This window comes from Cucumis melo, chromosome 3 (assembly GCF_025177605.1).
Source record: "Cucumis melo cultivar AY chromosome 3, USDA_Cmelo_AY_1.0, whole genome shotgun sequence".
Classification (NCBI taxonomy): domain Eukaryota; kingdom Viridiplantae; phylum Streptophyta; class Magnoliopsida; order Cucurbitales; family Cucurbitaceae; genus Cucumis; species Cucumis melo.
Window position 1 is genome coordinate 21,697,515 of NC_066859.1, and position 23,186 is coordinate 21,720,700.

The 23,186-nt window shown below is 35.2% G+C and overlaps 1 protein-coding gene across 1 annotated transcript; it reads left to right on the forward strand.

Moving 5' to 3' along the window:
- Positions 1-237: 237 nt before the first annotated feature.
- On the forward strand, positions 238-21,433 carry LOC103496559 (exocyst complex component SEC6). The gene is made up of 26 exons (XM_008458464.2): positions 238-370; positions 565-699; positions 10,215-10,253; positions 10,411-10,499; positions 10,580-10,670; positions 11,104-11,193; positions 11,363-11,442; positions 12,850-12,942; positions 13,465-13,491; positions 13,762-13,869; positions 13,954-14,092; positions 14,504-14,548; positions 15,892-15,947; positions 16,213-16,321; positions 17,294-17,434; positions 17,527-17,706; positions 18,083-18,166; positions 18,258-18,344; positions 18,874-18,918; positions 19,050-19,128; positions 19,576-19,645; positions 20,189-20,276; positions 20,382-20,471; positions 20,599-20,715; positions 20,840-20,902; positions 21,066-21,433. Exons 2-26 carry the CDS (start codon positions 571-573, stop codon positions 21,195-21,197), a joined length of 2,271 nt encoding a protein of 756 aa, XP_008456686.2. The 5' UTR covers positions 238-370; positions 565-570; the 3' UTR covers positions 21,198-21,433.
- Positions 21,434-23,186: the final 1,753 nt, after the last annotated feature.

Genomic DNA, 23,186 nt, shown 5'->3' on the forward strand with positions numbered 1-23,186 from the left:
TATTTTATGCGCCCGTTACTTACGGTGGTTGACGGGTTATTTTTGATATTTTATACGGGCTATGAGCTTTCTCTGTTTTTTAAATTGTTCGATCTAAATAATTGGTCGCTTTTTTATATTTTTTGAAAAGACCTCTTCATTATATTTGTTTATATTCTTAAATATTTTAATTAATTTTGTTAATTTGTTAATTTGTGAGACTGCCGTAATCTATTTTTTACGGAGTACTTAAAAAGAAGAAAAGTAAATCTATTTTTGAAGAACACAGTGTTTGACAAACAAAATTCTAGAAAATCATTTCATTTCAAAGCAACTTCGTTCGTTGTTCGGCCTACCATTTCATGTTGAGGTTCTATTCGTCGTTAATCTGGTGAGAAATTTCGGAAGTAGCTTCGTTAATCAGATCCATTTCCATTCGGATAAACAAAGATTGTTTCGAAGTTGAAGAATCTGTTTATCAAACACTAGAGATCCCTTCTATTTTCAGAATTCAAGTTTTCGTTTAATTACATTGACTATCTCCTCGATTTTCAAGTCTCTTTTCTGTTTCCGATTTCTGTTTAGTGCAAGATGATGGTCGAGGATCTCGGTATCGAAGCAAAGGAAGCTGCCGTACGCGAGGTTGCCAAACTTCTGCCGCTTCCAGAGCTCCTGCAGTCAATTAGTTCGATCAAGGCTGATTATATTACTCGTCAGCAGGTACTTTTTTTTTTTTTATAAATTTCCATCACATTCTTCAATTCCTATGTTCCTCTGCGAGATGTGCCTTGAATTTTATCTTGCTTTTTTTTTTGTTCCAAATTTTTCTGTTGGAGCTTTGTAGGTATTCGTACTAATGATAGGACGTAGAGCAAGGAATTCTAATTTTGTTTTATGTTCTGTTGTAAGAGTTATTGACAACGACAAATCTTTGATTTGGTTTTGTCAAGAAATACCAGAATGCTGCATCCTTGTGATCCTAGTCAGTCTAAAAAATTCTCAATTCCTCACCTAGAGACTATGCTTACTGCATTTCAGAGTTCATAGCACTTGGACTTAAAATCCTACTACGACCATTCGTTCCCAGGAACATATATGGTCTACAAAAGTTTCAGGAGTTGGTGCTTTTAAATAGTTGAGAACTGATGACGTCCTTGAGAATAATGAATAAAAATTGATGCTGCAAACAGAGCGTGAATGCAGGCTTTAACTATAACACTTGTCCATGTTATCGATTTCAGACCTCACTTAAGCTTCCTTAAGCTGAGCTAGTTTTTGCTTTCGCTTAATTTTTCTAGTAATTGAGTCTGAATGTTGCACGCCACACCACAATTCTGGTCATGTGACCTTCAGAACGTAAGTTCTCCCTTTTTTCCTAGTTTTTCTGTATTTTTTTTTGAAAAGGAAACTGATCTCTTTATTAAATATATAAATAATAATAAAGAGACAAAGCTCGATGTACATCGGGGATATACAAAGAGCAATAAACCTAAGTATCAATAGGCATACTGGGACATCTTAGCTAGGTTTACACCACCCGAGTGCCCTTATCAACCTAGTTTTTCTGCATAATTGGGGCATTTGATTAAATTTTTTGGTGCAAAGACAACTTATGTTTTATAGATGAAGTTCTGAGTTTCTTGTTGCTGTAAACATCATCTAAATAGGTTTAATTCAATTTCTCAAAATGGTAATGATGCTTATAGTTATAGATTAGAAAATATGTCTGGTATAACCTGGTTGTCCAAGCGAATCCATTTGTGTAAGGTATTGACTGAGGTGTCCCATTTCGTCTAGGGAGGATGGGGAGTTGGTGGTCCTTTTTACTTGGATGAAATCAAGATGGCGGTCTTCAGGAGTAACAGAAACAAGTTCCTGGGATTGGATGGTTTTTCCATGGCTTTTCTCCAAAATAATTGAGATTTAACTAAGGTTGATTTGGATGGAGTTCTTAAAAGGTTTTTCGAGAGAGGCTTTTTGAATCGTTCTATGGTGGAAACATTCATTTGTCTTGTCCCAAAAAAGGAGAATGCTAGTAGGGTGAAGGAGTTCACGCCCATTTGTCCCATAAGTAGTATCTGTATGATTCTTTGCCCTCGAAAATTTTGGATGCGCAATGAGCTTTTGTAATGGGGAGGCAGACTTCTACCAAACTCTTATTGCCAACGAAGCCATTGAGTACTATGGAGTGAATAAAGAGGGAGTTATATTCAAACTTGACCGTGAAAAGGCTTATTTGATCATGTCAATTGGAACTTTCTGGATATGGTCGATGGCGTGATGCAAAAGAAAAATTTGGATATAAATGGTGGACGAAGATGTGAGGTTGTGTTAGAAATGTAAAATACTCTATCATCATTAAAGGATCCCCAAAGAGATCGATTCAGGTTTCTTAGAGGGTTAAGGCAAGTAGACGCTTTGTCTCCCTTCTTGTTCTTAATCGTCATGGATGTCTTAAGTCAACTCATTTTAATGGCTGTGGAAGGAAACATTATTGAGCCTTTTAGGCTTGGGTCTGATTAGGTCGCCTAGTCTCATTTTCAGTTTGCAGTTGATACAATGTTGTTTTGTTATGGCAATGAGGATTCCTTCTTGATCCTTAATCATATGGTGAAGTTCTTTGCAGGCCATGCCCAACCTTAAAATTAATATGAGCAAGTGCCAAATCTTGCATATTAATTGGGATCAAGACAAGCTTAAGAGATGGGCAGATGTGAGTGGTTTCAAGGTTGGCTCCTTTTCTTCCTCTTACCTCGGTCTTCCATTGAATGGTAACCCAAGGTCCTTGTTTTTTTGGAACCTCATATTTGAAAAGATTCGCAAGAGGTTAGCTTCGTGCGCGAAAGGTTATTTCTCCAAAGCTGGTAGACTAATTTTGATCAACTCAATGCTTATTGACGTTCCCATTTATTATCTTACCCTAGTTTAGGCTCCTAGTTTGGTTTGCAAGAGCCTTGAGAAGTTTATGCGAGATTTTCTTTAGAAAGGGGTGGATAAGAGGAAGGGTTCTCATCTGGTTAGCTGGGAGGTTCTTAGGCACCTTGTAAACTAGGAAGGGTTGGAGATTGGCTAGTTAAGACTTCGAAATTAATGCTTTGTTGACTAAGTGGCTTTGGGCTTTTGCCCTTGAGCCTGAATACTTGTGGTGTAGGATCATCGCGAATAAGCATGAGACCCATCCCTTTGATGGGTGGCTAAAGGGATTAAAGGCACAAACTGAAATCCTTGGAATGATATTTCGCTTGAGCTTCCCTTTCTTTTTTTCTCATTTAGTCTGTTGCATTGTGTGGGGAATGGTAAGGATTACATATTTTTGGAAAGATCAAAGGGTGGGGTATAGTCCCTTTGCTTTACATTTCCTCATCTTTATCATTTGTTTTCCTTAAAATTTCATCTTGTCTTTTATTTTCTTGGTTTGGTGATGTATTTTAGTAGCTGATAGTTGGTTGCTGTGTTTCCTGCTATAATGGCTGTCTTTTATTAACTATGTGTTTCATGCTAGGCAGGTAGTCCTAATGTTGTGGCAGATGCTCTTAGTAGGAAAGCTAATCTTCTCACTATCCTAAAGACCCAAGTGTTTGCTTTTATTACCAAATCTTTATAAAGATGACCCTGATTTTGACAATACTTGGTCTTTATGTGTTGATCACGTTAATTGTAGTGATTTCCACTTGACTAATGAGTTTCTTTTCAAGAATAATTTTCTTTGTATCCAGAGAACATCGTTTTGTGAAACTTTTGACTAAAGAACTTCATAGCAAGGGTCTTGTGGGGCATTTTGGTATAGACAAGGCCTATCAACTACTTAGTGAAAGGTACTATTGGCCATAACTACGTAGGGATGTCATGAAGTTCATCAAACATTATTTTACTTGCCAAACCGCCAAGGGACAGCAGCAAAATACGAGCCTTTGCATCCCATTACCTATTCCTAAAGGCATTTGAGAAGACATGTCCATGGATTTCATCCTAGGCCTTCCAAAAACTCAAAGGGGGTATGATTATGTACTTGTAGTTGATTGATTTAGCAAGATGTCTCACTTTTTACCTTGTAGGAAAACTTTGGATGCCGTTTATGTAGCTAACCTATTCTTTGAAGAAATTGTGCGTTTGCACGGACTACTTAAATCTATCGTGTCTGATCAAGATGTAAAGTTTCTAAGCTACTCTTGGAAGACTCCTTGGAAAAAATTCAACACAACACTCAAATTTAGCACCACGAGTCATCCATAATTGGATGGACAAACTAAAGTCACCAATTGAACTCTAGCCAACCTCATAAGATGCATTGGTGGGGACAAACCTAAGAATGGGAAATTGTTTACGGTAAATTACATAGACTAACTCTTGATCTTGCTAACGTTCCTTCTAAGGTTGATCTTAGTATGGAAGCCGAAAACATGATGGAAAGGATAACGAAATTGCATAAAGATGTAACAAATCAACTAGGAAAAATGAATGAAGAATGCAAGATACAAGCTGATAATTGTAGAAGATTCAACAAATTCAAAGAAGGAGATCTAGTCATGATATATCTTCGAAAAACTTGACTTCCGGCTGAAAAATCTAGTCAATTACAGCCAAAGAAGATAGGACCTTATCAAATAGTAAAAAAGTTCGGAGACAACGCGTACAAGATTGATTTACTGGATCACATATATATCAATCCCATCTTCAACATAGCCAATATCTTTGAATACTTTCCACACGACCAACTGCATATATCAGCCTAAAACTCGAGGTCGAGTTTTCCCTAGGAGGAGGGAATTTGACGTATTTTAGTAGCTGATAGTTGGTTGCTGTGTTTCCTGCCATAGTGGCTGTCTCTTATAACTATGTGTTTTTATTTTAGTATTTCCTGGGCTTTAAGTCTAGTGTCAGCCGGTTGTATAGGTGCTAAGTCAACTATTGTCTTTTTTTTTTTTTTGAAAAGGAAACAAGTCTCTTTATTCATATAAATGTAAAAAGAAAGAGACTGATGTGGGTTTGTGTGTGCTCTTGGAAAGGAAGACACAAAATTGGGTTCTTGAAAATTACTGAATTTTTATTCCATTCTGGAAAATAACAAACTAACAGTATTTATACTGAACAACTTTAAAACCAACCTAAGTCAAACCTCAGGCAACTAAAAAATAAACTAAAAACTAATTACATCAAATTCCTCCCTCCTAAGAAGAAAGGACTCATCCTCGAGTTTTAGGCTGATAGATGTAGCTGGTCGGGTGGGAAATACTCAAAGATATCGGCTACATTGAAGATAGGGTTGACGTGTATATGATTGGGAAGATCGATCTTGTATGCATTATCTCCAAAAAATTTTATTATTGGGTATGGTCCTGTCTTCTTTGGCTGTATTTTACTGTATTTTCCAGGGGGGAGTCTCGCCTTTGGATGAGGTCCCACTGTTTGGGTTTGTCTCCTGCAATGCACCTTATTAGGTTTGCAAGTGTCCTATTAGTAATTTCGTTTGCCTATCGGTTTGTGGGTGACTCGTGGTGCTAAATTTGAGTGTCATGTTAAATTTTTCCCAAAGTGTTCCAAAAATAGCTTAGAAACTTGACGTCAAGGTTGGAAACTATGGATTTAGGTATTCCGTGCAAATGTACAATTTCTTTAAAAAATAGGTTAGCTATGTAAACGGCGTCCGAGGTTTTCCTACAAGGTAAAAAGTGAGACATTTTGCTGAAACAGTCGATTACAACTAGAACAGAGTCATGCCCCCTTTGAGTTTTTGGAAGGCCCAGGATGAAATCCATGGGTAAGTCTTCCCCAATGCCTTCAGGAATGGGTAAAGGTGTGTAAAGTCCTGTGTTCTTCTGCTGGCCCTTGGCAGTTTGGCATGTAAAACAGTGTTTGACGGTTTTTGTAACGTCTTGGTGTAGTTGAGGCCAATAAAATCTATCGCGCAATAGTTGATTCATCTTGTCAATGCCAAAATGTACTGCAAGACCATTGCTGTGAGGTTCTTTAATCAAAGCTTCATGAAGAGATGTTCTAGGAATGCAAAGAAAGTTATTCTTAAAAAGAAAATCATTAGTTAAATGGAAGTCATTACAATTGACACAAATATACCAAATTTGACCAAAATTGGGGTCGTCTTTATAAAGAGTAGGCAGGGAGTCAAATACAACTACTTGGGTTTTTAGAAAAGTAAGTAGGTTGGTTTTCCTAGTAAGGGCATCCGTTACCACGTTGGTACTACCAGCCTTATGTTTTATCACAAAATTAAAACATTTAATAAAAGAAAGCCACCTAGCATGCATTCTACTAATCTTTTTTTGTGTTTGCAAATATTTGAGCGATAAATGATCGGAGAATAGAATAAACTCTTGGCCTTAAAGATAGTGTTCCCAAACCTTTAAGACTCTTACCAAAGCGTAGAGTTCTTGTTCATAGGTGCTCCATTTTTGTCTTGCCTCACTTAACTATTCACTAAAATATTCAATTGGATGAGTGTGTTGAGACAAGACCACTCCTATTCCAAGCCCACACGCATCGACTGCTACTTCAAATGGTTAAGTAAAATCTGGTTGCAAGAACGGGTGTGTTGGATAACCTATCTTTCAAGAACATAAAACTTTGAGATTGGAAGTTAGTCCAAGAGAATTTTCCTTTCTTTAAACATTCTGTTAATGGAGATGCTATGGTGCTAAAATTTCTTATGAATTTTCTATAAAAAGAAGCAAGCCCAAGGAAACTTTGCAAATCTTTTACTGTTTTTGGTTGAGGCCAATCTTTTATGGCCTTAATTTTGTTGGGGTCTACGAATATTCCAAACTCATTAATGAGAAAACCTAGGAAGTATATTTCTTTAACAACAAAGGAACACTTCTTGAAATTAATACTAAGTTTATTTTCTTGAAGTGTTTTAAAGAGTTTATGCAAGTGAGATAAATGTTCATCACAAGTTTTGTTATATACCAAGATGCCATCAAATTAAACTACTAGGAAGTGATAAAGGCGTAGAACCTAAGTCATTAACCTCATGAACGTGTTGGGCATGTTAGATAGTCCGAATGTCATTACCAACCATTCAAAGAGGCCGTTATTGGTCTTGAATGCCGTTTTCTACCCATCTCTTGGTTGGATTCGAATTTGATGGTATTTGCTCTTAAGTCGATCTTGGAGAAAAATCTTGCTCCTCTGAGTTGATCAAAGAGGTCGGACATTCTTGGAATCGCAAAACGGTATTTGATTGTAATCTTGTTAATGGCGCAACCGTTTCACACATTCTCCACGAACCTTCTTTTTTGGGGCTTAGAAGGACGGGAACGACGCAAGGACTCAAACTTGGTCTTATGTGTCCTTTTTCTAGAAGCTCATTTATTTGTTCTTGAAGAATCTCTTACTAGTGAGGTAGATTTGAGAGAGTGGAGCTCGGAATGAGATCAATGTTGTGTTGAATATCCGGTAGTGGTGGCAAGTTATTGGGGGTTTCCAACACTTGATGGAATTCTTCTAGCAATTTTTTAATGTCTTCATCGTCTTCTTGCAAGAAGGGAGTTAAAGCTTAATCTTTAACTATCAAGGCCCACACTTCTTTATCCTCTATATCAATGATTCTTCCACTTTTTTGGATGTAAAAAAGTTGTTTCTTGACTTCTTTCTTGGTCTTGGAACCTAATCCTTCTGTTGGGCTCGTGGAAGGTAGGAGTTTCACCTTTTTCCCCATCCAAGTGAACTCATGAGTATTCTCTCTTCCTCGATGTATTGCTTGTAGGTCGTATTGCCAAGGACATCCTAGCAAGATATGACATACATCCATATCAAGAACATCGCAAATAATTTGATCTTTATAAAAACTACCGATAGAAAGAGGAATGGTGCAAGTTGAACTTATCTATGCTTCGCCGCTTTTTTTAATCCAACTAACTTTGTAAGGATGCGGATGTGGGTCAAGTTTGAGGTTAAGCACTTGAACAAGCTTTGAGGAGACAATGTTTTTGCTATTCGCTATCAATTATGACATTACAAACTTTACCATTAACGGTGCAATATGTACGAAATAATGAGTGTTGTTGTGGATGAGTCTCCATCTTTGGTGTTAGGAGGATTCATTGTATCACATAGGATAGTTGCTCCCCTTCATCCCATGCCAATTCATTTACTTCCTCATCGGAGTTAGGCTCCGTCTCGTCTTCTTGGCTTTCTTCTCCCTCAACATCTTTTGTTGTGGGCATTGATTAGATAAGTGTCCTTTTTGGTTGCACTGATAGCAAAATCCGAGATTCAGTCTTGGGTAGTTGGTTGAACCGCTTTTCTTGTTAGAAAGTTCTTGAGTTCTTGGACTTTGGTTGGCTTTGGAAGGTTGTTCTTCTTTCGCCTTTCATGTACTAGAGCCTTGACCTTGCTTGATATTGTCATAATTCTTTCATTGGTACGGAGTGAATGCCTTATCCCACTAGTTCTTCTGTCTTTTTTTCCAGTTTCAGTTCAGCTTTAAAAGTCATTGAAATAGCAGCCGATAACGTGGCTATGGGTTGCAAGTCAAGTTGTTCATGTATGTCTTTCTTGAGACCATCAACAATTGTGGCTATTTGATAGTTCTCACTCTCATTCGTCTAGGTTCTTGCACTCAAACGGTGGAATTCTTCAACATATTCTGCCACTTTCCTATTACCTTGGCGGTATCGTTGGTATTGTTGACAAAGAATTTGTTCAAAATCCGCGGGTAGGAAGTGTTCTCTCAATCATTTTTAGCATTCTTGGCCAGCTTCTTATGGCTGCCTTGCCTATTAAATGTCGATTGACTTGGATTTGATCCTACCAAGCCAATGCACCCGATTTGAGTTTTAATGCGACCATCTTAACTTTCTTGTCTTCGGCCATCTCCATGTATTCAAAGAAGCTCTCCACATTTTGAACCCAGTCAAGAAATGTTTCTACATCCAATTTGCCATTGAAATTCGGTAAGTCAATCTTCATTTTGAAGTCTGGTGAAAATTTTCTCCTTCATACTTCTTTGTATTGGGCAGGCTCTAATCGGTCTTCAAACCAATCCCCCCTCCATTTCGTCCCCTTCTGAAAATTGGAATTTGGTTTTTGATCTCTCTCTGTCATCAGCCCCTCTTCTTTCCCTTTGTAATGGCCGAAAGTCTTCCCCTTCATCGGAGGCTTCCGAATCTTAAAGACCCATAATGGGTTCTTGAAGTCGGCGGTGTTTGAGGTAGGCTGGGTCTTCGTCGAAAGATTCTGAAGAACTTCAAGGGTCTTCGTGGCACGATTGGTCAAAAATTCGGCAGCCGATGTGCCAAACCTCTTGGTGGTTTTTCATTGCCGATTGCTTGCTGTCGGGGAAAGGCAATCAACGCGACTTCAAGCCACGAGCAAGTCGTTCCACGGTGGTTTGAAGATTTCCCATTCGGTAGTTGAGATCTACCACACGTTCTTCAACGGGCAGCCGAGGTGCATGGGGATGGGATCTCTCCTCTTCATCAGGCACAACATCCTTTCCCTTGCCGGAGATGTCCTTGTCGGTCACAGCTCTCTTCATTGGTGAAGCTTTGATACCAATTGATGTGGGTTTGTGTGTGCTCTTGGAAAGGATGACACAAAACTGGGTTCTTGAAAATTACTGAATTTTTGTTCAATTCTGGAAAATAACAAACTAACAGTATTTATACTAAACAACCTTAAAATCAACCTGAGTCAAACCTCAGTCAACTAAAAATAAACTAAAAACTAATTACATCAGAGTCTAATGCTCTTAGTACATGAGGGTTATACAAAGAGCGTAGGCTAAGTCACCTATTGTCCATAGTATAAAGCATAGGCTGTTATTATTTTAATTCAGAATATTAAAAAAAATTCTCAGATTTCTTGTTTCGGTGTTTACTCTTCCAAGAATCCATCATTTGGTCAGAAACTCCATGATGTTCAGTTCAAATAGCTGGCGAGAGGGATAATCGTGTGATGGTTGGAACTTCCTCTTCCATTTGCCTTGAGAGGTCGCCTTTTGTCGTTGGTTGGGGGGGGGGGGGGGGGGTGTTATGGAGAGAAAATAGTGTTCAGAGGTATAGGAAGTCTTGGGAGATTTTGGTTCTCTAGGCAAGATCTTAGTTTGAATCCCTTTCTATAGAAAGGATGTTATGTTTTGGTGTGTGTTTTTGTATGTACTTGTATTCTTTCATTTTTACTCTATTGATTCTATAAAAAAAAACATGTTTTGCACAACTGAAGCTCAATTGCTGGTATTCTGACGTTGTATGCATTTGTTATCCTACTTTGTTTGTTAGGCAAATGATGCACAGCTCAGTACAATGGTTGCAGAGCAGGTACAACTGACAACTTTTCCCATAGTTTTTGGAGACCTATGTTGTCTCACCATTGTGTATTACCATATTTACTATTGAACCAAATATTTTGAGACACACTTGAAGATAAGGTAGCCTGTGTTTCTGAAATAGTATTGCTTTCCCAACATGAATGTAGGTTGAACAAGCACAAGCTGGACTGGAGTCACTTTCTTTATCTGAGAAGACAATAGACCAGCTTCGAGAAAACTTCATTTCAATCGAGAAGTATGAAAATAGATGCATTAGAGTTCAAATACATATTTTGATTCAAGCATTTTGACGACTCAATTGCCATGTGCATTCAGGTTATGTCAAGAATGCCAAACATTAATAGAGAACCATGATCAGATAAAACTCCTTAGCAATGCAAGGAATAACTTACTGACAACCTTGAAGGTCGGTCGCCTTCTTCGTAATTACAAATATAATTAAATTGGAAAGTACATCTCAAATGTGGCCTTGAAATTGAATACACACTTGGATGATCTATGTGGCTCTCTTTTCTTCATCTTTGTTCTCGTTATTTTCACTATTTTTTAGGGGTTTATAGAATTCTAGTTGTATAACTCGAGAAATATTTGTAAATTGAACTTGTAGCATTGGGGTTGCAATTGCATTAAGAACTCAGACCATTAATTTAACAAGCTAACTATCAACTTTTTTTCTTACGAAATCTTACACATCCTGCATGAAATACTAAATCGAAAATCAATCCTCTCTCTATAAGCTCAAGTCTTTTCAACTGTATTTATTTATCTATTTGTTTTCTTCCATGCTGGTTAGCTGCACTTATACGGTGTTATAGAACTAATACTTGAGCCTTCAATAGGATGTTGAGGGTATGATGTCCATATCCGTTGAAGCAGCAGAGGCCCGTGATTCTTTGAGTGATGATAAAGAGCTTATAAACACCTACGAGGTGAAGTGGCTTTATTGTTATTTTTAAGGTTGAAAAAGTTATCTCGTCATTTAGGAAATCTTTGCATTCTTTTTAAAAGATTGAACAATGTAGTATCTTCATGTAGCTCATCATGCATTTATATTTTGGCCCTTATAGTTTTTTCCTGTTATTTGCACACTTGTCACAGAGGCTAACTGCACTTGATGGAAAACGGAGGTTTGCTTTAGCAGCTGCAGCATCTCACAAAGAAGAGGTCGGAAGACTAAGGTATCTGTCCTGTCTTGTTTTGTTTTTGTTTATGTATTCCTCTGTCTATCATGTTTCCATTAGGGAATAAAAAAAACTTCTAGGTAGTTGCAATCACATGCAAATATATTTTAGTTTGGTATCCATTTTAGTTTGGAAGGAAAGGAATTCTTGAATCTTTCAAGGCAAAGAAAAATCTCACATGGAGTCCTAGAAGCCTCTCTTTTTATGACTCTTTCATGTTGTAAATCCTTTTAACAGCTACAACTTAAATTCTCTGCTATCCAACAGGAGAAGCTTTTTGCAACCTTTTTGGATGAGTTCTCTTTTTTATCATATCGTTTAATTAATGAAATTGCTTCCTAGTTCCTATAAAAAGAAAATTGAATATTTGATTTTTGTTTTCCTTTTTTTTTCACAATAAACATGTATATTCATAGAACAAAAGAGAACAACCTAGGGGCAAGGACAAGAGGGCCCTCCCCAACAAAAACTAAAAAATAAGGGCCTTTTAGTTGTTGAAAATCATAGAAAGACTGTAATTACAAAAGTGTTTGGTGTAATTCGTACTCCACCAAAAAGTTGTATGTTGCAACACAGTCCAGAAAGAATCCAAAGAATTATAGTTGTCTTCAAAAATTCTACTATTCCTCTCTTTCCAAATGCACCACAAAAGGACGGGTAGCACATCTCCACAAGATGTTTCCTTTCGGACTATAACCTCTAATGTTGAGCCCTTCCAACATCCAACTATCAACCTTTCTAGGAAGACAAAGCTCCAAGTCAAAGATTCTAAACAAAGTGTTCCAAGCTTTCCTAGTAAAGAGACAATGCAAAAATAAGTGGTCCAGGGTTTCCTCTTCTTTGAAACAAAGGCAGCATATTGAGGGGCTGAGCATATTTGTTTTCTTTCTAACCTTTATCAATTTTATATCTGTGACTTCGTTGCTTGGTTTAAGGGTCTGACCCACCCTTCCTCGTTTTGTACATTACATAGTTTTAATGAAACAATATCTAGAATAATTATATGATAATGGAATTTAATGATAGACTTAAGTGGCTTACTTGTTTGGTAGACCGGTAGTGTTAGAAGTTCTTAAAGGAACTAGCTTTGGTTGGTGGGACAATGGTAAGACAACAGAGAGAATAATACTTCAATCTTTAGAAACTTTCTGTGGGCTAATGTCATTAATTAGCAGCATGACAAACAATTACACTTATTAGGATGATACCATATTGACATTTTATGTTTCTTTTTGCTTCAGTTTATATTTTAAGATCATTTTTTTATAATATTTTTGTGAAGTTAAGTTTCTTAACACACACACACACACACACACACACATATATATCATTTTATAATTCTTCTTCTCTTGCTACATAGCGTGGTGTTCTCTGCTTCCTTCTAATCTTTGGAATTAACAACAGAGAATATTTTGAAGATGTAGATCGAACGTGGGAAACATTTGAGAAGACGTTATGGGAACATGTATCCAACTTTTATAAACTTTCTAAGGAGAGGTACAGTGTGTACAATTTCAGTATCATTGTTAAATTTAATTTTATGCGCACAAGCTTGTCATTTGTTCTCTTTTGTACTGTTGTCTCTTATTACTTGAACTTTTAGTTTTTCACCCAAAACAAATGCTTGATTACGTTTCTATATCAGAGACCCTTTTTGCCAATAAGAGTTTTTTTTTTTTTTTTTTGAAAAAGAGATTGTCTCTTTATTATTTCATAATAAACTCAAAGTACAAGAGATAACCTTCATTAGTAGTTGAATGCACATGGCAATTGAGTTGTCAAAATAAATTTAATATGAGTTTATTATGTCAAGGTAGAATTTGTTATCTCAAAGTACAAATTCTGTAACCTTCTCATCAGATTATTTCATAATAAACTCAAAATACAAGAGATAACCTTAAAAAAACCGTAGGTTACAGAATTTTTTCATTCTTAAAGTTAAAGCTTCATTAGTAGCTGTCCATGATTTTGTTCCTTTTAGCAATCTTTTTCTAACTGTGTAAAATTTCCATTCTGCAGTCCACAAACATTGGTTCGTGCTATAAGGTAATGTCTACATTGACATTTTGCCAATCTTGGATTGAATTTTTTTTATTAATTCAGTTAGAACGATCATTCAGACATATGTTTTGGATCTCATGCTGGCATTTGATTTGGAGATGATGAAATGTAGAGAAATCCTAAATTAATTAATTCTTTAAATTCAGTGAACTTCATATGCCAGTTTTTGGAAAATCCTTGATGGGTTTTTTCATGATAGCTAATTTTATTGATGGAAATGATTTAATGTGTAATTTGTCAATCATACCTTTTCAGAGTTGTTGAAATGCAAGAAATTCTCGATCAACAACTTGCTGAGGAAGCAGCTGAGGCCGAGGGAGGTGGCGCAATGGCGACAGTAGCAAACCCTCGCAGAACTACAAAGTAATTATTTTAACATATTTTACGCATTTTTTGAGATTTAATGTTGTTTATGCTAATCAATCAATTTTCAATTTATCAAACCAGAAAAACCACGACAGCAACAGCTTCTTCTAGAAACCTTACACAACAAAAACTGAAGGCTCAGGGGAAAGCATACAAAGACAAATGTTACGAGCAAATAAGGAAGACTGTTGAAAGAAGATTTAGTAAACTTTTGACGGAGGTATTTCTCTTCAAATTTTGTATGGGAAAAGAAAAATGAAATATAGTTTGCAAGGAAAATTGCAAAAACCACTCCTAAAGTCTGGTGATAGTTGCAATAATACTCTCAAACTTTCAATTGTAAAAATCGAGTCCTCAAACTTATACGAGTGTTAAAATTGGATCTAGTTATAAAAATTGTAGCAATTGTACAAGTTTGAGGGTCAATGTTTATCATTTGGGGGTCCAATGTCTACTACTACGATAAGTTTGAGGGTCAAATTTTAACACTTACATAAGTTTGAGAGCTCCATTTTTACAAAGGAGGTGTAATTGCAACTGCCACCATACTTTAGGAGTGTTCTTTGCAATTTTCCCTATATTTACCTACCTGGCTTCTTGTAAATGAATCTCATGAAAATTAATTCTTCAGCTTGTTTTTGAGGACCTGAAGGCAGCTTTAGAGGAAGCTCGAATGGTATGCATCACATATTGTAATCCTTCTAGGGTTTTTTTCCCCTTTTTCTGTAATGCATCTCTGATTTGGAATGAGGATCAGCAATTGTGTTTTCGGTGTAAAATTAAAGCCAGATATTGATGTCAGAAATGATGGGTTAAACTTGCCGGTGTTGTAACTTCATGAATGTTTTGTTCTGTACCTGTTGGTTAAGATCCAAAATGATAGAAGATGTCTGAGTAAACTCTAAATGGAGAAAAATGAGAAAAATAATTGTTGTACCATCAAATCCGAGAAGCAGTTGGCATTGCGCCTGAAGTTGGCCTAGTTACCAAGTTTCTACTTTCTTTGTATCAAGAAAGCTTGAGGTTGAACCAGCATAGCCTTTTGACTTGATTTTGAATAAACTTTGGATGCTGTAGGTTGATAATCAATCGAATCATTGAAAAGGCAAAAGAATTTAATAAGTGGATATATGAGGACATTAAGGTAAATAGTTTTTGCCTCTCTACTAATTGGAAAGATTACAAGATTCTCTAGAAGCTAGCAATGTTTAGGCTGAATATATTAGTCCCTAATATTGGAATCTTTTTTCTGTTTATCTTTGTTGAGTGATATAATATTAATTTGCCTTCACCTACTAGCTTAAACTTTTGGATCAATTGGTGATTTAAGATCTTATCAGAGTAGGTGGTCAAGGAAGGTTCTATATTCAAGTCCCTACAATGTTATTTCTTTCCCAATTAAAATTGAATTCCACTTGTTGGGTCTTTTTCATATATCGAGCCCACAAGTATGAGGGTGTGTTGAGTGATATCATATTAAATTTTCCTTCAACCACTAGCTTAAGCTTTTGAGTCAAGTGGTGATTTAAGAGTCTGGAATCTCTTAAAAGTTTTATCCATTATTTAATGCTCAGAATATTTTGCAAACAAGTTTTTATTATCTCAAAATGTTAAAATTAACTAACAAAATCAAGATGTTGCGTCACAAATATACTTTACCAATTGAGTAGACATAGCACTAACTGTAAATAAAAAAAATTCTCTTTTCATACGACTTAGCATGTAGCAACTTGCTTGCCCAAAATTTCTTTCTTGTTGCAAAAAAAAAAAAAAAAAAAAAAAAAAAAAAACAAACGAAAAAGCTGTTGAAAATTGGTTTCCTAACCATTGACAACCTTAGAAAAGTTACCAATTTTAAATCCATATATTCTCATTCTGTTGACATTTAGTGGTTGCCTTACAAGGACTTAACTGAGAGTTTATTCTTGTAGTGCAATAAGTAAGCTTCTTCTACTATCATATTCACAATAATTCATTCTCGTAATCTTCCTCTGGCCATTCCAATTTTTCATGTTTCAGATCGGAGAAGAGCTTGGAGATGTTTATGACTATGTGGCGCCTTGTTTCCCTCCAAGGTTTGCTGATTTTGTTCCTCCCCTCAAGATTTATTCATTCATTCATTATTTTTTTTAATGAAACCATAAGTTCATCAGCCCAACAAAAGTATCCTTCCCAGTACCTGTATTTGTGCCTCATTTTGGCTTGTATGGAATATATAATTTGAAGATTATCTTTGAAGTTTCTTAGAAATTCATAAGACACCTTGTTTCTTTGGATAAAATTATCATTTTATCTTTTATAAAAATTAAGCTACCAATTTCTGATCGTATGCTTTTGTAGATATGAGATATTCCAACTCATGGTCAATCTATACACTGAAAGGTTTATTCAGATGCTCAGATTACTCAGTGACAGGGCAAATGAATTGACCAATATAGAAATTTTAAAGGTATTTGTTTTGTCTAAACAGTCGTTTATTTATACATTTGGTTCTTTTTTGGGGCGATGAATGTTGCCTTTTGACTTTGAGATTCTTTGCAAAGTGGCTGGCCCTATGTTTGGACAATGGCAGAGAAGATGGCTTTTTTAGTTTTGATTGGATACTCTACAATAACGTAGAAGTTTACTTCAGTTATATGGATTGTTAGGGGATTAAGAGAAGGGATCTCACAGTAGTTTGCTTCTTAGTTAGATACTTTCCGTTGATGTTTCATTCTTAGTGGAACAAAAACTTGTGCCAAGGATTCTGTGAAATGCATAGCTTGATTAATTCATAGAGTTTGTGATGATGTGGATCCTTGTCCATTGTTTTACAAGGCACCTTGCAGTGTGCACCTCTGCACCAGACTCAAATCTAGCCTGGAAGAAGGTGCACAATAAGCGCGTCTTCCTGTGAAGCCCCATGACCTTAAGCCCTTGGCTTTAGGGTTTCTTTTGTTAAGGGTTTAGGGTTTGTGCTTGCATTTAGAGTGTGTGAGCAATGGTTTTTTTTGCGACACTCCAAGTTAAACTTCGCATTCTCCTTTTTATATATATATATTTTTATATGTAGTGCACACAGGAAAAGGGAAAAAATGGTCTCATGCTTAAGCCCAGAAGGCTATTGTGCTAGTGCGCTTTGAGCTTTAGAAACACTGTCCCTATAGAAGAAGAGTGAATTATCCCTAGCTTTTGTTGTAATATTTTAAAACATATGGGCACCAGATGGGTTGACCCTGGAATTGTGAATAAACTGTTTTGGGATATTTATTATTGAGCACTCTAGTTAGTATTTGAATCATACATACTTTTCACTTATAGCTTCCTTGCAAAGAAATCAAAGTGTGCAGTTATTTGCTAAATTCTCCAGTTCCCTGTTTAGAAATTTACGAGAGATCTTAGTTTCTAAATTCTACTCTTCTTCCTTCACTATTGGAGTCAGGTGACAGGTTGGGTTGTAGAGTATCAAGAGAATCTTATTGGACTAGGTGTTGATGAGTCCCTGGCTCAAGTATGTTCTGAGAGTGGTGCTATGGATCCTCTGATGAATTCTTATGTTGAAAGAATGCAAGCTACTACAAGGGTAATGATTCATCTATAATAATTTAACGGGAATGATGTTGGATTCACTGATCATTTTCAGCTGTTATCATTGTTGCTTTTTATGGTTCCTAGAAATGGTACTTGAATATCTTGGAGGCTGATAAGGTTCAACCACCAAAGAAAACGGAAGATGGCAAGCTGTATACACCTGCTGCTGTTGATTTGTTTAGGATCCTAGGTGAGCAAGTGCAAATTGTTCGTGATAATAGCACTGATGTCATGCTTTACAGAATTTCATTGGCAATTATTCAGGTGAGAGATAAATTTGCACTCATGATTGGACTCTAGCTACTACTTTTACTTCAGTGATACTTCAGAATTAGACAGTGTTCTTGTATTGTTGCTTCAATAACATGAGAAATTCTTCTTACACCTTTGGAGACACGTTTTCTCGTAAATGAATGAACATGTAGATATCTTTGAAAGAGTCTTGGCTTTAGTATCGCTCTTTTTTTCCCACTTTTTGTATAATGTTTATTTGATTGTTGCAGTTTAAATTTTATCATATTATGTCATGCACTTTTTTTCCTGTTACTACTATCCCCCTTTTTTTAGAAAGCTATTATACCATTTTTAAATGGTAAAGAGGCGCTTTTGATATATATATATATATTTTTTTTGTCCCAAGGTAATGATTGATTTTCAAGCAGCTGAGAGGAAGAGACTTGAAGAACCTGCTTCTGAAATTGGTTTAGAACCTTTGTGTGCAATGGTTTGTTTTTTTCTCTTATGTAGGATTTGTTATATTTTCAATACTTAAGCTGGACCTCGCTCTTACTACTTGATATTGAAAATGCCTTCAGATAAACAACAACTTGCGTTGCTATGATCTTGCCATGGAACTAAGTACTAGCACAATTGAAGCCCTCCCTCAGAATTATGCTGAACAGGTGATGCGATGGTGATCTCTTTGTGGGTTTACTTTTCAATATTATCTTGTACCTTGGTGGTTCTTTTAGATGTTTTCCGTGTTAAATAAAATTTGTTATTTATTCTGTGGAAAATCTAGTCTCCTAATGATTATTTTAACCTCCCTATTAATTAATAAACAACCACTAACCTATTTTTGGACTTAATTTGTAATCTTTTTATTTAATAGAAATTATCGTGATTTGGAGAATGTTTGTTAGCTTGTTTTCCTATTTCCAGTTTGGTTCACAATTGTATTATGAAAAAGTGAGAATCTAGTTAAAGTTTTCAATTGTACTGGGTGTCTGTTTCCTCTCTTAAAACACTTTTGTGATTGTGATTTGACGTAAAATTTGTGGAGGCGACTTGTAATTCCTTGGACACTTGGGGATATCTCATCTTTTTCCTCTTTCTTTTTTTGTGCATCTACTATTAGTAATAAAATCTTTTGTTTACTAATAATCATCAACATTTCATTTGAGTTTTGTTTGTTTTTCTCATATTTTACAGATAAATTTTGAAGATACTTGTAAAGGTTTTCTAGAGGTTGCCAAGGTACCTGATCCTATGAGAATTACTTTTCCTACAGTTTTTTGTGGTCTCTTTATTTTAATCCTCACGCACAAGCTTATTGTATTTATGTTCGTTTATGCACAAGTATATAATATTTCTCATATTGATGCTAGGAAGCTGTGCATCTTACTGTCAGTGTCATTTTTGAGGATCCTGGAGTGCAAGAGTTACTTGTCAAGCTTTATCAGAAAGGTAATATTCCTTCTCTACATCATAATTTTCTGTAAGTTATGCAGTATTTGCATCGTAGTCAGTTCGAAGAATATATTGTTTAAGATCGTACGAATGCATAAGCGGTAAGGAAATTTTTGCCTTCCACAGACTAGGAGTGGTAGAATTTTTTAGTGTCTTATGTGGTGCATTGACATATAATTGTTGTAAAAAATATATACCACAGAAATATTGACAAGTATATTTTTGATTGCTTATCTCTTTCCACACCATATATTGTTTCTGATGTAAATGAAAATGGTTCTCCCTTCTCATCTATTTGTTTCAGTAATATATGTTTCTTTCTGTACTCTGTCTCATGTTTTTTTCCCCGTTACTTCTTAATCCAAACCAACTTGAAAGGACACTTGCAATTTTTGATGTGTATTATTGACTTCCCTTACACAAGTTACCCCATTCCTATGTTAGAATGGTGCGAAGGGCTTGTTACTGAATACCTAGTCGCAACGTTTGGAGACTATTTTACAGACGTGAAGATGTAAGTTCTTATTTTCTTCGACTTTAGTCTTCTTGCACAAAGCATTATGAACCCCCCCCCCCCCCCCCCCCCCCGCCAAAAGAAAAAGAAAGGAACCCTATCTATTTAGTCGTGAAAAGAATCTAGGGTTGAAATTTAGACTCTGCAGTGTCATTAGTGATCACAAACTCACTAGTGTTTAACTCCAAAGGTTGAAATTTAGACTATAAAAGAGACTTCTTATAGAAAATAAGCTTCCATGCATCATACACCAGTCTTAAATTGAGTTTAATCTAACTCCTTTTCTTTCTTGGAGAAAACTTTCCGTCATGCTAACCGATATAGAAAAACCCCCAGAATGTTCTTATGTTTCACCATTATGTTCTGCTGGTTTTTTTCCCTAAAGATGTAGATAACACTATCAATTTGTAGAGCATAAAATTATGTACAAGTTGGCTTTTCAATGTCTGCCTTTCACCATATAAATTGTGATTACGATAAGTAATACACTGTTTATAGGTATCAAAGCTGGACAATCTTCATATATAATTTTTAATTATGAAGGTATATTGAAGAACGATCATTCAGAAGATTCGTTGAGGCTTGCTTGGAGGAAACTGCCGTTGTCTACGTAGATCATTTGCTTACACAGGTTTTACTTTGGCATAATAAATCAAGTTCTCAATACTTAATCTCGACTTCTTATTCCTGTACAATTTGATTATCTAAAATACTATCTTGTGAATTTTGATTCTAGAAAAACTACATAAAGGAAGAAACTATTGAGCGGATGAGGCTGGATGAGGAGGTCCTCATGGACTTTTTCAGAGAGTATATAAGCATCTCTGTGAGTAATCCTACACATTTTTATTCAAATATTCCTACTGCATTTGCATTTTATTATCACATAGATTAAAAGATAAATGTTTTTTTCTTCTTAAGCTTCTTTTCCTTGATTCTTCCTTCTGTAACAGAAAGTTGAAAGCAGAGTAAGGATACTGAGTGATCTAAGGGAACTTGCTTCTGCCGAGAGTCTAGATACTTTCACGCTCATATACACTAATATCCTTGAGCACCAACCAGATTGCCCGGTAAAACTTCTACTTAGTTTTTGGTATATCTGCAAAATATTCATAAACGCAAGTTAGTAATTCTGACTCAAGTATCTTGGGTTTGAATTTTTTATAATGGAATTGCTCGTATATCAACTTGCAGCCCGAGGTGGTCGAGAAGCTTGTTGGACTTCGGGAAGGCATACCTAGAAAAGATGCTAAAGAGGTATTTTTCACTACTTTTTATAACCATATTTTATATTTTATGAACGTGACTAACATGTCGATATGGAAGTAAAAAGAAATCATAGAATTCTTAAAATATGGAAGTAAGAAATGAGTTTTAATATGGGAAAGGTGAAAGGGTGGTGTTTATATTTTGAACACAGGTAGTACAAGAATGCAAAGAAATATATGAGAATTCCCTTGTTGGAGGAAATCCCCCAAAAGCAGGGTTTGTATTTCCAAGGGTCAAATGCTTAGCTCAGTCTAAAGGATACCTCTGGAGGAAGCTTACTTAGTATATAATATCCTCTCCCATTCTTTTTTAACTTCCTTCAATTTTCTTCATACCTCACCATTTATTAGTATTTTTCAACTCTTTGTTCTCTCTACCTTTTACTTCTTCTTTCTTTCTTTTTCTCTCTTTTTTTTTTTTTCTTTTTTCTTTTTGAAATTTTCTGTGTAGAATAATGTGTATATTTGTCTCTGTTTTAATTTACTAAGACAGTAAAAAGTAAGAAACGTTCAAGTGATTCATCATGAAATAAGTACAAACAAACAAAACAAGGGTGAAAAGTAGAGAGGAGAGATAGTAAAGAAAAATAATTGAACACAAATGGTATATCTTTTAGTATCCACCACTATCTATAGGACATGTCATAATCTAGGTTATAATATGGAATTCAATGGGAGGTATGTTACAACATAAAATATATATATTGTAAAGAAAAACTTATGGTTAAATTGCAAATTTGGTCTCGAAAGTTTGAATTTAATCCCAATAGTTCTAAAAGTTAGAATTTCATCTCTATGGTTTGGGATTGTTTACGGAGTTTTATCAAATCATAGAAACTAAAATTTGGCTTTTAAAGTTATAGGTATCAAATTATAACTTTTCTTCTAAACTATAGGAATCAAATTTGTAATTTAACCAAAACTCACTTTAGAAAAACCTTACTAGATTTAGCAACTTGGAGTCTGTGCATGACTTAAATGTTTGCACATTACCCTTGTTCAGTGCAATCAGGGAATTTGGATCACTAACTTGTTATTCACTAATACAATTAGACTCTTTTAAAGTACAAATAGAACTCAACGTCTACTGAGCAAAGTTCTTGTCGGCTACTAATACTATTAGACTTGAATGTAACCAATACATATCATTAATCTCAATTAATTTCTATTTTTCTTTTTCGCTTCCTTAATCTGCATGTACCTTTTTATTTAATTGAAGATTCTACGTCTCTTAGATATGAGCACAATGAACTAATAAAAACAAACCAAGGGATATAGAGTGTCTTAGGTCAGTTTGGAATTATTTAAAAAAAAAAAAAACGTTTTTCAAAAATGCATTTCATTTAAACATTTTTTGTAAAAACTTTTTAAGATGAAGACACGTGTTTGGCAACCTTTTTAAAAAATGTTTATAGGTAAAACTAAAAATGTTTTATTAATAAAAATTTGTCCATGGAGATGATGGTCAGAGTTTCGAAGGTGGCCAATGGCATCACTGGAAGTTTGTTATTGAAAATTGGTCAATGATGGTAACATGAAACAATCACAAAAAACGGAGGTAAAAAATGATTGTTTTTAATTTTGTTGTAATCTAAAATTAATAAAAACATATTTACTATGTGTTGCTTGAAGATAACTTTTGCCCACACTCCACCAATTTTAATGGTGGAATAAAATCTTTCAATGAGTTGTAGAAAATGACTTGAATTCATCTTTGCCTCCACTTCTCCAATTTTAATGGTGGAATAAAATCTTCCAATAAACTATAGAAAATTATTTCAATCGGGAAGAACAAGACAAACTTATTCTATACTCCAATCCTTAATACAACAAACCTTTATTCATTGCTTACAAAATAAGACAGAAAGACGAAAATCACCTTTGAACTATAATGACAATTGCAATTCCAGCTTTAAAATTTCGGTTATAAAAATTACTCTCTGAACCTATCCAAGTATTCAATACTTGGACTTTCCGATTTATCATAGCGGTAGAAATTTAATTCTTAAGTTCCTGGGTAATCATTTCATTTTTCTTTTTGTAATTTTTTTTGTTTTTAAAACTTTTGTTTATTAAAAATAAAAGTCACATATATTTGATAACTAACACACGAAACTACTTCAATTACATTTGAGAAGTGAATCCCTGCATAGTAACAAAAATAATCCTGATTAAACAAATAATTAAACAACCCTAAGAAACATAAACAATTTTTTGCTTGGAAAGATTGATCATGGAGAACTTGGTCCTAACTCAAGGTTTAAAACTCTTCA